Source organism: Poeciliopsis prolifica, unplaced genomic scaffold (assembly GCF_027474105.1).
Source record: "Poeciliopsis prolifica strain line A6 unplaced genomic scaffold, Auburn_PproV2 SCAFFOLD011, whole genome shotgun sequence".
In the NCBI taxonomy this organism is placed as follows: domain Eukaryota; kingdom Metazoa; phylum Chordata; class Actinopteri; order Cyprinodontiformes; family Poeciliidae; genus Poeciliopsis; species Poeciliopsis prolifica.
The window spans coordinates 5,688,109-5,702,563 of NW_026562386.1; the positions used below are offsets into that span (position 1 = coordinate 5,688,109).

Below are 14,455 nucleotides of genomic sequence, written 5' to 3' on the forward strand. Positions count from 1 at the left end.
TTCCTCTCTACTATTTGGTTCTGCTTTACATCCATGAAGCCTCTCAAATATATTTTTATACACTCTTTGTGTGTGGGTGTGTGTGTGTGTGTGTGTGTTTTAAGGGTTTTACTCTGTAAATGTGTTTTGAGGAGCCTAATATTTAGCATAGAATAATCCAGTTTAAATTAGATTTTGAACCAGAGCTGATCAAACTCGGTAAAGACTAAAATAAAAGAAATGTTATCTCAGTTACTCTGCAGAATAAAGAAGAAAATCCACTTCCTGGTGACTGTAAAAAAGCCTCTGGAGGGAATATATTGAGGTTAACGTACCAAACATGTCTTTACACCACACGGAAATATTTCTGTTTATTGGGTTTTTATCTGATTTGTGCTTGTTTTCTGACTTAACCTTTAGACTTCGAAACAATAACAGTAGCTGATTTGTGCCTCTGCAGCATTTCTTCATTTCTGTAAAGTTTAACAGGCTGATTACAAAGTTCCTCTGCATGTCACGTTTGCCTTGAACCCGGCAGTGAGCCGCTGAACTGAAATTTTCCAGCCTTTGACTCATTCACTGACTAATCATGTCCTGAAATTTGCCCACGGTACAAAGAGAAATTCCTCCTTTTTACGAGGAACATGAGGTTTTACGATCCATCTCTCAGATGTTTGAACACCAACGAACCAAAGATTTGTTTTCCTGCATCTTGACTGAAGTATTTGTGACACGTGATCTATTACTGAACTAATATTTCGCTCCCATTTCAATATGAACAATAATTACAACAATTTATCATTTTATGTTTACCCTGTATGGTTATTTCTGGCCAACTAAAACTCTACATTATTACTTTTACTAATATTTTGTTTATTTGTATTTATATTTTGAACATTATTCAGTAAATTCAGGTTATTTTAGAATGTGACTACATGTAAAAAGTGTCATATTTTGACACCTTTCTGGAAACACAATTGAGCTTTGGAAGATTCAACACTGTCAGATTGACAAAGCGGAGAATTTCTCACTGAATATTCAGTGTTTCAAAAAAATAATTTCTCGACATCGTCAATCTGCATATGATCTGCCTAATGTTCTCTGTGTCTTAACAATACTGATGTCACACATTTCGTCATATTTCTACAAAGAAAAGGAATAGCCTTTATTGTCCCACAGAGCGGAAAATTCAAGGTGCACATTTCAGCAACAAGACAGTTAACAGTACTTTACATCATAAAAACACAAATAAAAAGTTATAAGAACAACATACAGTCGCTAATTGAAAAATCAATAAACACTACATTTTGACGAATGGCATCATCAAAATCAATACACATCAGATATGTGGGTTAATGTTCCAGTGGTTATGGCTCGAAAGCAACTCTAAACAGGTGAGTTTTAGCCTTGATTTAAAGGAACGCAGTATTATATGTTTACATATGTATAAAAATGTAACGTATGTAGATATGTTACTGACATGGAGCTCTATGAGAATTGATCAACAAAGGAATTTTGTCTTTTTTATCTTCCAACAACTGCCCCTTTCTTTACAATAATAATTGTTATTATTATTATATAAAACTTTACATTTCTTAAAATGTTTTAATTTCAAGAAATGTAAAGCTTTATATAATAATAATAGTAATAATAATAATAAAATATATACTAGTAATTAATATATTATTAAATCATTAATAAAATAATACCAATTATTTTATTACATTTATTATATAGTTATAATAGTAATATTTATTTTTATTATAACTTTATGATTATTGAAATTATTAGTCTGAATTATTTTAATTAATAATCAAATCTATTATTATCATCACTAATCGTTATAATAATCAATAATCAATGATGATAGGCTGTTTCAGGTTAACCTGAGGTTCTTCTTTGCTTTCATCTTTTATTTGCTGCTCTTAACCCGGTTTAAAGTGTCTAGCGCCCCTATCGGCCGCACATAGAAACTGAAACAACGTGATATATCCCCCCTCTTTTCCTTCATCTGAACCTTTCTAACAACTCGCTTCCCAATCGGGGCTTCCTCCACCCGCCTCCGGCTCGGAACCGCACGGCTCGGCTCGCCGCCGACCCCCCGGCCCTCCTCCAGCGCTGCCTGAGCCGGGGTTTGATTGGATTAGAGTCGCTTAGCCTTTGCCCTCTAACCCCGCCGATGTTGGCTCGCTGCTTCCTGCTCTCTCCGCTCCCCCTCGCCGACTGAACGGAGGCTGCCGAAGCCGCACGCCGAAGAGAAGCGCTCCGCGCCGGACACAGTGCTCAGCTTCTCGCGGGGAGTCGCGGAAGACGCAAACCGGAGAACAGCGACGCGAAGCCCTCAGCCATGCGGAGGAAATCCAGGGTGTTGCTGTGTTTTGCGGTGCTGTGGGTGCTGGGAATAGCCTACTACTTCTACTCGGGGACAGCGATGAGTCGGAAGGTAGTGTTTCCGTTCCTCGACTGCTTTTTCTGGCGGCTCGGTCCGGGTGGATGTTCCCTCCGGGACAAAGCCACGGCGTCCTCGGCGTGATTTGTGGCTGTTCTCCCTGTGGATGCGAGCCGTGTGATAGAAGGCCTGCTACTATCAGTGGGCAGGCATTGATTTGGAGGAGATGCGTGTGGACAGGGTGGCTGGTCCGGCGCGCACGGAGCCCCCGACCCGGTGCCGGTGTTCGCCGTCAAGCCGGAGAAAAGCTAAACCCCCCATCAGCAGCTTTTCTCTGCCACTTTCTTTGTTTTGGTCTTTATGAACACAGTACGCGTTCACGCATGCAGAGCAGTGGTTATCAATATGAACGTGCCCGGCCTGGCTCTCGGAACCGGGGGTGTTTAAGCCAATAGAGCACGTCAGCACAAGCTGCCGCTGCTCCCTTCTGAGCAATAAGCAAAGATCAGGAAGTGTGCAGATTAACGCTGCTTCAGACCACTGACATGCCACATACTCCCACAAAGTGGCTGTTTTATATGTGATTTAACGAAAACCAACATCTCTAACACCGCCGTCCCAGATATTCGAATGCCAAATCGATTATTCTGACGATTAATCAGAGGAAAATGAGCACATTCTTCGAATTTTTTCATTTGACACCGTAAGGCTTTTTAAAATACAGCAACATTTATAGACGTTAATAACAGACAGTTTAAATCCCATGGTGCTGATCCTGACAAAATGACAAGTTTAAACTGAATGTAGTTTAGTAATCAATTAGACGATTAACTGATTAATTGAATTTAAAAAATTGATGTACAGCACAGTTTTCATTTAACTACTTAAAACGTTTTTATACCATATTAGAAATACATTAAATATCCAAATAAATCAGTTCCTTTTCAAATGAGAATATAAACATTTTATTGTCTAAAATGTAGTAACACAGCATTCATTTAGTGAATACGTGATAATTTGAAATAATTATTCTACAGCTAAAAAATACTTCTGACATCAAAGAAAAACTCAACCCTTTCTGCTTGACATAATATTAATCTGTTGATTAATTTTCTGAATTAATGATTGATAATTGGTTAGCAAAAGGTGTTGAGAGATTTTATTTTGTTTTATTATTAGTGTTATTATTGCAGAATTTGAACTGAGTGAAATTAAAGCTTTGTCATTTGAGAAGTTCTGGGACAAATTTACGTTTTTCTTTTATATCAAATACAAATTTAATATATTTTTTGTAAAGTTTTGGCTTAATTATTGCTCTGAGTATGTCGTTCTTTCAGGAAATAGGATTTTTTTCCCATCGTATTCTCCAGTTAGCGATTAATCGATTACTAAGTTCTCCATTTTTGTTTACGTTTCATGAAGTTGTGTTCATGTCTTCTTTGGTTTGTGTGTTGCTTCCTTTAGTGGTTCTTGCTGCAGCGCCACCACAGAACAGGTTTTTTGAACGTTTTGGATCATTTGACACAGTGCGGTGTGAAAGCGAACCGCAGCTGAAAAAATGTAACAAATGTTGCAGTTTTGATTCCCAATCGAATTGGTTTATGATCTACTAATGCTGGAGGTTCAGCTTTAGGAGACCAGAATGGTGGGGGTTCCTGCAGGCCATTATGCATTTAATGAATTGGGAGGAAAATGTTCAGTATTTGAACTATTGGTCACCGATCAGAGCTAATGAAGGGAGTTTGGTTCTATGATTGATTAAAGGATTAAAAATGTTGAATATTTAGTTGGATTTTAAGTAAGAAAAAAACAATTGGAATGATTCAATATTTTAGACTAATAAATGTGAAAACCTATTTGTTATCTTGCCTAATTTACTGTTTCTTGCTGCTTAAAGTAAGGATGCACAAATTAATCAGAAGTGGCCAATTTTACTTTGGCTTTCTCTGATCTGCAGGTCAAATGTTAAAAATCAAATTTTTTTCTTCATCCTGTGAATTAAACGCATCAAAAGCACTTTATTAGATTTCCTTTTTTTATAAATCACTAAATTGGTGTTGGCCAAAAAAGTCCTGATCGTTGCATTTTGATGAATGAGAACATTTTCTTGAAAGCTGCAACTTGTTCTGACATTTCATAGATTAACTGAGTTCCCACCTGGCAGAATAATCAATAATGGTTGTAATTGGTATTTGAAACCTTATTTCAAACACCCGAGGTGATTCAGATGGAGTGACCCTCCCTGCTTGACCTCCCTGACTCAGACTAGATTAGTTTTAGCCCAAACTTACCGAATAAGTCAGTCAATTCTCCTCACATCATAGTGTTTTCCATTCACATTACACCCAGCCTGTACATGCAGAAGTTATAAAACTCAGTGTGTTGATGCATGATGGCTGTTTCCTCTGTGTGTATCCAGGTTGTGTGCTCAGTAAACTAGATGAGGCCGTGTGAACATCCTGTGTGTATTCCACCTGTCTCCTGTCTTGTCCTATCCATCTCTCTGTGTTTGCTCTGCTCCAGTCAACCACAACAAGCCTTTTTACTTTTCCATTAGGCTGATAGCTCTGCTTGCTGTGTGTGTGTTAGGGTGGTCAAAGTCACACACGCAGATAAGCAACTTTCTCCAGGCGTTAGATTGCCAGGAGCATTAATATGGATGACGTTATGCGCCCGGCAGGTGTCTTTACACAGCGGGACAGTTAATCAGTTTAAACAACACCCTTGCAGCTCGGGTAGAGTGTCGCTTTCTGTCACTCTCTTCTTAAGTCTGACAAAAGCGTTTGATAACATTCCTGCTGTCATGAAGCACATTTGACAGAAATCATGTTATGAGTCTAAAGTTAGCTGAGTTTTGGGGAACAGATTTTAGTAGATTTAGTTTACCTAAATAATTAAAATTGATTCATAAATAACACTTTAAATCCAAATAAGCTTCTGCTGGCCACGCCCTCCTACTCATTGTTTACACATGAAACGCGAAAATGGCTGCAAACAGATGTGCAATTATATAACCGTACGTCACTGGAAAGTAGAAGTAAAGCCTGCTGCACAACCAACAAGAATGCAACAAGTGGTTTCTGGATGTTAAGAAAACAAGAAAACATTTGTGTTTCTCAGCAGCCATTGTACAGCTCATTCAGTGGTAAAACCAGCTGATCTGCTTGGACTGCTCGGTAACGGCACACTGCACCTTAATCTTTGAAAAACAGAAGTGCGGCATCCTGCACAATCAAAAGCATGCAGCAAGTGTTTTCTGAAGGTTAAAACCCTCGTCTTTTCCTGCAGCCATTGTTCAGCAGCAAAACCAGCTGACCAAATGTGCTGGAGCTGCTTTGGTTGCGAGGTAACGGGGTGGGCTTCACTGAGGTTACTTGGTCATGGGCAGTGCCTGCTTATTTGTGATGTTACATTCATGAGGTTTTTGAAACAGCTCATTTTCCAGACACCAAAAAACATTAGCTTATTGCTAAAAGTAAGGGAATTTTATTTGCATAGCTCATTTTCAGCAACAAGGCAGTTCAAAGTGCTTTACAATAGTTATAAGGAAATACAAACAAAACAACATACCATAATGTATGAACTATTGGGTGTTTCTCTGGATTCTTGCCCTGAAAAAGCTAAAAGATGGTTCTCCTTGTTTTACTCCATCAGTATAAAACTTTTAAACTGGTTTTAGAAGCAGTTTAAATGGAAGAGACCCAAATGGAAGCCAGAAAACATTCAAAATGTGAATTTTGCATAATAGCTCCCCTGTAACATCCATCTGCACTCGACCCACATCTTATTGGTCAGGGAATCGCACAGCGCCTGCCTGCCTGCTTCCATTCCGCCTGACAAAGATGAATGCCGGCGTGTCATAGCTGGCCGCGATCACTCAGGATGCGCTCGGTCACGGCAGCTGACTCAATCGGCCTCCTCTGAAGGAATCTCAGACGGCCCTGTCTCTGCGAAGAGAATTAGTTCAGCTGGCTTCTTCGTCTCTGTCACACACCGCTCACGCTCCGGCTCCGCGAATCAAAGCGTGACACTCCAAAGCCTGAAACTTCCTCTGCATGGGAGATCTCCTCCTCAGAGCGTGCAGACCAATTTAATGAGGCTTTTTGAAACTAAACTGTTAGTTGGTGTGTTCGTTGTTGGGTTTCTTCTGCTATAATGACAAATAAACAAACAAATAAATAATGTGTTTAGATCCCATAAACTATCACAAAATGTTAGGAGGGATTTAATATTTTTCCTATTGCTTTGCAAAATAAATAAAACATTCAAAGCTTGTGTTACAACCATGAACCTCAATGTGTTTCATCTGGATTTTATGTGGTTGTCCAATGCAAAGTAGGGAGTGAAAATGAATCCCTGACCTTTGTTACATCTTGTCACATTGCAGCTTCAAACTTTAAAGGCCAATACAAAGTGCTGGGTTATTGCAAGGTTTATAAAAGGCTTAAAAGTTGTCGTGTCAATTTTAGATAAAAGGTATAAAATTTGTGCAAATGCCCTGATCTTCCATGTTTGCGTTGTAGTTCCCCTGTAATTTCTAAAATCATTGCTTTATTTTTGACACATGCATTATCAAAAATATCAAGTACATTTAAAAAAAAATTTTGTTCTCAATAAAACTCGAGTATAATGTAGGGCTGAAACGAATAATCAGATTAATCATGATTACTAAAATGATGAACTAATTTAGTATTTGATAAATTGTGAACAAGAGTGTACAAATTTTTAAAAAATGCTATTTGCAGAAAGAACAAAACACCCAGAGCAGTAATTAATCCAAAACTGTTAAAAAAATAAAAATAAATGCTTTTTGCCTTATGACACAAAAAACTTCTTTTTCCGTAAATCTGTTCTATCTTGAACTCCTCAAGTGGCCGTTTCATGCTTCAAATTCAGTAAACAAAAAAGTGAATTAAGTACCATTTGCTATGCTATTATTAATACAAAATATAATCAACTGCTCTATTTTGTTGAGCTTTTCACATGTTAATGTACTGTTGACGCTTCCTTTGCTGCGTTTGATCACTAAAATAAGGTATTTTATTCACAAAAAGGTGACTTGTATCATTTGTTTGTTTGCATCTTTTCACACATTTCTAAAGTTGTATGAAATGAGCTCAAGTTGTTAAAGGAAAAATCATGCAGAATGTGCCAATTTTTTTTAAATCCAATTAATTGCCAGAGTAATCGATGAGCAAAGTAATCGCGAGTTGCAACCATAAAATCATCTAAGATGGTTCTTGATATGACCGGGTAACATCTGCCTCAAGACGAACAGTGTGGTTGTGCACACATGTCCTGCTCCCACCCAAAGGGGAAGCCGAGCCTCAAGCATCAGGGGAGTCTGAGTGGGTTTTATTCAGATTTGCATTAGTTGTCTGTAGGTGGCAGCTGAAGTTCTGCGAGTTCTTCGTCTTTCCTCTTCCTCAGCAGGGAGACGAGCTCAGTGGGGAGTCAGGCTGGTTCAGTGAGCTATCTGCTGCTCTCGGCCTTCAGCCTCCACCTGTCTCTGCTGGTAGCAAAGATTGGGTTTGTGGATAGCAGCGTCTTTTATCGCACACAGCATGGCTTCTCTGACTCTGCATTTGAAGCAGGAGCTTTTTATTCTGGAGAAGTGGGAGTGAAGGTGAGGCTGCCTCGTTAAGGGCGTGGATGAGTTTTCTGTTTGGTGGTTTACAGAGAAATAGTAGATTGGAGAAGAGCTGAATGGATTGACCGCAGTGAATTGATTATTAAAATAATTCTCAACTAATTTACTAACTGATTAATTGTTAACCAGAGTATCTACAAAGTCAAAAAAGGCCATTTAAGATGCAAAAAACTTCTTTTTCTGTGAATCGGTTCCATCTTGAACTACTCAAGTGGCAAAACTCCATTATCTTAAAAATGGATTCATCAAGATTAATCTGATTAATCATTTCAGTCGTACAATATGTTCTGGTTTTATTTTGAAGAATAGCCCCCACCCCAAAAAAGAAAAACAAAAATTTTCTGGGCACACACGTCGTTCAAGCAGACATAAACCTGAACACATATCTTGTTTTCAAACTCCACTGAAGTTTATTTCACACTTCAGGTTGCAACAAAACACACCACAAATCATCTTTATAGTGAAACACTTTTGTGTAGTTGTTTTTTCTTTTCACTCATCCACACTGCTTCCCGCGTCCCCCCTGCAATGGCCCACACTGTGAGAACCACTGGGTTAATCCAAAAAAAGAAAAAAAACGAAAGCTTTAAACTTTAATGTTGAGTCAAGCAGAAAGGACTGAGATTCTCACAAGCTGGTAAAGTAGTCTTTTAAAGAAATGCTTGCGTTATTGCATTTTAGGCAACAAAATGTTTATTTTTGATTGCATTATTTATTTATTTGCATCTTTTACTGTATTTCTAATATTTTTGCAAAACTGCTTAAGTCATTAAATGAAACTTCTGCAAAATGTGCCAGTTTTTTTTATCCGATTAATCGATTAGTTGTCAGAAAAAGCGATACATGAATCGATTACTAAAATAATCGTGAGTTGCAGCTCAACATTGGAGTGTGAAATTCCCAGATTGTTCACATTTTCACCCATATCTGACCAAAATCTATGACTTTCATTGGTGCGATTTCTGTCCTGAAAGCTGTTCACATGCTGCTTTACTCATAATATTGATCGCACATGTTGGGGTTCCTGCTACAGCAGGGCTGCGTCTCTTCAACACCGGCGAGGCTTCAGCTGCTCGATATGTTTACGCTGCCAAAATATAATATAATCTCACCCTTTCTGCTGTTTTATTGAGCCAACCCCAAGAATCAATGACTCAAATTAAGCAGAGAATCTGTGGATCATTTTTGTACAAGCGATTTTTAACTCGATCCATCTGTAAGTTTAGAAGTAATTGTTAATTAAAGTTGGGTTTTTTTTTAGCTGGAGGAGTTTTTTTTTTTTTTTTAAGGCAAGAAACTGCTTCACGCTCTCATTAGAGTTGGTTAACTTTACGCCTGTGAGTGTCGGGGAAAAGACGTTGTTGCTGTGCTGCAGCAGCAGCAGCAACGCTGCAGATGTGTGAGTCTGTGTGGGTGGTTTTAAGGTCGACAGCTTCTTTTCTCTGGGGACGGCTGTCTGTAAATCTGGGAGACGAGAAACTTATCAGTGCAGCATCTGGATCTGGAAAGGAGAAATTGACAGAGAGGGTTTAGCTGTTGTAGTTTACATGAAGGAAAATGGCTTCCTATGTTTGTGAACTTGCACATTGTTGAGTTGTTTAAAAATGAAGGTGAAGTCCGAAACTAAAACTTTGTTTTTCTAGATTTTTTGAGTTTTATTTCAATGTGGAAAAGAGCAACTAAAGGTAAAAGTCATGCTGATATTTTCTCATTCATCTTTCTAAATTAAATTGTACTAATTTATCAAATCTGCCATCGAACATAATTTAAATCCCTTTGTAATGAGATGCGAGAAAAGTGTAGAAATGATCAGTTTTCTCTGGACGTTTCAAACATAATGTGATGGAAAAAATGTCGAATGCATTTAAGTTTCTTGATACGTACCACAGTTTCAAATTTTACATCAGCTGCACAACTTGATCTAATTGCTTTTATTTAAATTAGAAAATGATATAATGCTGATTATTTTTTTGACAATGTTGTCTAATAATCATGTATCGCTTTATTTGTCGCTTAATTGCATCTTTTAATTGCTTATTATGCAGAACAGTTGAACTATTGCCACTTTCCTTGTTAGAATAACAAGCTAACATTTGAAGGATAATTGCTGTGGTTGTCCTGTAACTTTCTAAAAAACCTTTGTAATACAGAAAATTTATCATTTGAAGTTTGCCAAATGAATTTTACTGCTTTTATAAAAAGTTTTTGAAGCACAGATGTCCTACATTTGTATTGGCCTTTCTAGTGCTTTTTGCTTTTAAACGTCAAGTTGAGTTTACTAGACTATAAACTACTTAAATCTGGAACGCTTAAGATGGAGAGCAACAAACTATAGCAGAAAAGAATTGGTAATGGGACTGCAGTAGATCCCAAACAGGAGAATAAAGAGTAATATCTACTTTATTTCTAGCAGCTGCATGTAAAACCCAGTTACCATCTAATGGCACGGCTACAAGGAGACGGAGCCTGAAAAACGGCCAAGAAATCTTGATGCCTGACATAAAACCTCTTCTCTGTGTCTGCTTTTCTTCTACTGTAGCCCCTCTGTCATTTAAGCCCTTCTGCTTAAACGCAGCAACATATTGGATTCATGTCTAAGTTTTAAACTGATTACTTTCCTCTTATGTCGTATTTGTTTTTTCCCCCTTTCTGCCAGATGACAAACTTTAATGGGAAAGTTGAAAGGAGCGATGATATCTATTGTTCTTTGAGCTCATGCAGAGAGGGAAAGTTTTCAAAGAGATGCTTCTTATTATCACATCAAGAGAAAACAGAACAGCCCTCTATTGTTCAGCTTATTGCAGAGCGCCGTATTAATGCAGCCGTCCCAGCTTCACAGCCAGGCTGACAGCAATCTGTGCTGCTATCGGGATGCATTTACAAATTTGCAGCTTATATGGCGTGCTAGTGGTCACGGTGTTTTGCCTGTGACCTTTCCACAGTAGAGGCATTCAAATGGAGAGAATTACCTGCAGCTCTTCCTCCATCAGCGCTGCTATGATAAGGATTTATTGGGTGCATAAATCCTCACTATTGTAAAGTTTCAGCCTTTAACAGATGTCTAGGTTAGAGGACAGATATTGCCTCTTGTTTTCAGCTTTTTGTTTTGTTTTTTTAAAAACAATCCTTACAAATCCGAGGAGATAATAGACAGACTGCATCAGCATATGTGTCAGATATTTACATTTTACACTTTGGCATCTTTCTTTAAGCTGCTCCATCTGCCCCATGTCATCTGTTTGTTCCTGCAGATAAATCAAATAGCAAACATAGTCAGAATAAATTAAGGTGCATAAAAAACAGGCATCCTGTCCACCCACCTTCTTCTCTCCCTGGTAGACAAAGCAGATAAATGTGTGATCTTCCATATTTGGGTCACAGGATCCTGAGACTGACTTTGTTCTTCTGCCTTGAATTAAGATAAGTTTTATGTCTTTGTTCGCTGTTTTCGTGCCTAGGCAGGAAGACATTTACAGCATAAAGTGCTACTTTAAAGCACTTCAGATCCAGAACACTGTCTTGTTTGTTCTCAATTACGGCTGGGCAATAAATTAATAGCAACATATCGACACATGATCATTATCAACAGATAAAACGTCTAATGTTCTGTAGTTTCACTGAACTCTGAGCCAGATCCGCACAGCATTCTGGGGGATGTAGGAGGAACAAAGACTTTAGGATGATGGAATCAACCAACTTACTCTTTGGTTACCTGGCAACAATTGGTTGAGTGACTGACGCAGTTTCACAGTATTTCAGATATTTGAAACAAAAACCCGATCAGTTTTATTGATATCGACTGATATGAAATGCTTCTATCATGAGACGCTTTTCAGCTGTGATGATGTCCAGCCCTAAATGGCACCATTTTCACTTCCAAGCAGGAAGTTGTGGTTGTTTTTGAAGCGATCTAATTGGCTCTCTCAGGTTTTGGCTTTACGCCACACTGCCCCCTGTTGGTTTTTCATTGAAACCGATCCTGTATGTACGCTGGAGTTATTTTTTTAAAATGAAGGTATGTCTGTGCAAGGCCCAGATCGATTTGTTTCTACGTGTTGTCTCTAACAACAAAGCTTCTCTTCTGTTGATATTTAAAGATTTTTCTGGCATGAAATATTTCCACATCCGTCTGACCTTTGTTCATTTTAGCTCTCTTGTGTTAAAATGCCATCCTTTGAAGCTCCCATCAGTAATTCACTGTGAATGCCACATCCTTCTCCATTTCTTAGCTTTCATTATCTGACTCCAGTCTTTCTGTGCCAGCACTGAATGAATGAACAATGTGCCATTTCTTGTTGTGTCATTTTTTCGGGTTGTGAAAGCGACATGAAGGACAGATATTACCGGTTGGACCACTGGGAGCAGCCACAGAAAAATGTGGTCTGGTGGTAAAGCAGGTTGTACTTTTGTACAGATCCTGTCAAGCTTTTTTTTTATCTTTAAAACTGGAGCAACTACTGGCGTTTTTCTGTAATCTCAAAACTTTTGAATGAGGATGAGGCAGACTGAAGTGAACAGACACTCACAAAAAAGCGTAAAAGTTTTAAAGTTATGGACCAAGTTAAAGGAAAGGCCTGTAAAGTTTTTTTTTTTTTTTTTTTTTTTTACAGTATTGTGAAACAAGTTTCAGGAAGCAGAGTTGCTGATGCGGTTCTACTTGCCTTTACTGCTCCTTTTAAAAATGGAGGAAGAAACCTGGATGAATAACAGCCACTGGAACAAATATGTGACTTTTTTTGTTTTAGATAGAAGGAGAAGGCTTAAAAATACACGTACAAGTTCAACAATTACCCTAGACCTTTTGAGTTTTTGATAAAAAATAATGTAAAAATCCATAAGTGGGGTTTCCTTTTAAAGCTACTGGAGTTCTGATGAGAAAAAGCATGAATGGTGGGCATAGAAAGACTCGTTGGATGGCACTGATACTGTTGTGTAGGACTCCCTGTTCTGATGGAGACGTTGGTTAGTGGTGTAGTATAATTAGACCTTTTTAATGTAATGTCTGTTATATATGGCTCGGTTTTAAACCAAACCCTCAGTTTTAACACAAATGTGTTGAGCATCCACAGAGAAAAGCCTCTGGCTTGGTCATTTTCAGGTTTTTGTAAAGCTGCAACCTGCTGATTCTGATTTCACTAACGTAACTCTTGAAATGTGTTGCCGTTGTAATTTAAATCAAAATTATGTTAATAACTTTTCACTCTAAAATACACAAAAAATCTCTAATCAGAAAATTGACTAATATCAATCAGGCTTTTTAGCATACAGATATGTTTTATACAAATAACATTGAGCTGATTAGGAATACTTGCTAGGTGTCTATTTGAGATTTTGTAATGTGTACCAATGCAGCAAGTGATCTCTGGATGGCAAGTCAATCACAAAACATTTGTCCTTTCCAACAGCCATTGTAGAGCACATAAAGCGATAAAACCAGCTGACCAAATGTGCTGGAGCTCCGGTTGGGTTGCTAGGTAATGGGGCTTGGCTTGGCTGGGGTTGCTAGGTAACAGCGCAGTGACCAGCGAATATGACGGGAGGTTTTTGAATCGACTTTCAAAAACCTCATGTTTTTTACCAGACACCAAAAAGCATTAACTTATTGCCAAAAAGCAAATGTGTGTGTGTGTGTGTGTGTGTGTGTGTGTGTGTGTGTGTGTGTGTTTTAAGCACTTGGTCTGTTTTTAGAAGCAGTTAAAAAGTAGAAATGGAAGTAGAAAAATGTGCAAATAATGAAGTGTGCATATGTTCCCTTTGATATAATAAGTGAAATTAAAATTCAAAGCTGTCTTTAAAATATTTTATAAGTGAGTGAGGTTAGGCTGTGTAGCATTTTTTCTGTAATTGCGCTTATTTTGTCTAAAAAATGCGCTATGATACAAGTAAATAGCCTTAAACTAAGCTCCGTATTTGTTTGTATCAGCTTTTTTTGGCGATTACGTCACTCTCGGTTTTTAGTTTGGTGCTTTTATTTTGATAGGATAACTTCCGCTTTATGTTTTATCGAACGTCAGTTTAACGACAAAGGACGGAAGACAAGTTGTAACGGAGTTGAAGTGTATCTGATAGAGACACACAAGGTATGTTTATTTTGTAAATAAGTATATTTTTAATATTTGTTTGTGACTTTTTTCACTGTATGAAAAAGGTAGAGTATAGTTTTTAGATATTTTTAGTTATAAACGTTATTTTTGAGTTAGCAACGTCACGGTTGCTAACTCGAGTTAGCAACCGGTTGCTAACACCGCCTGGGCCAGAACTTCTGGTCGAATACTGGCCTCCATCCAGTGTTCCTGGACTTGTGTATCTATGTACACGTCTACACTGAATGTGTGGTTACACACCAAAAAATACTGTTTTTTTGTGTGTGAAACTAAGGGTTTATCCTCATTTTATCTGCGATACATACAAGTTGACCAACTGAAGGGCTCAAATCC

General features: G+C 38.0%; 1 protein-coding gene across 4 annotated transcripts in view; it reads left to right on the plus strand.

The window, feature by feature from the left end:
* The first annotated feature begins 1,845 nt into the window (after nucleotides 1-1,845).
* Nucleotides 1,846-14,455, plus strand: part of galnt2 (UDP-N-acetyl-alpha-D-galactosamine:polypeptide N-acetylgalactosaminyltransferase 2) — a 73,172-nt gene continuing 60,562 nt past the window's right edge. For 2 of the 4 annotated variants that reach the window (XM_055036510.1, XM_055036511.1), the window contains exon 1: nucleotides 14,016-14,098. Coding sequence is in view for 2 of the 4 variants with exons in the window: in XM_055036508.1 (XP_054892483.1) it covers nucleotides 13,892-14,098 (207 nt within the window). In the remaining 2 variants the exon portion in view is untranslated. Of the gene's footprint in view, nucleotides 2,423-13,750; nucleotides 14,099-14,455 lie in introns of those variants that run through there. The other 2 variants (XM_055036509.1, XM_055036508.1) reach the window with 2 other exon arrangements.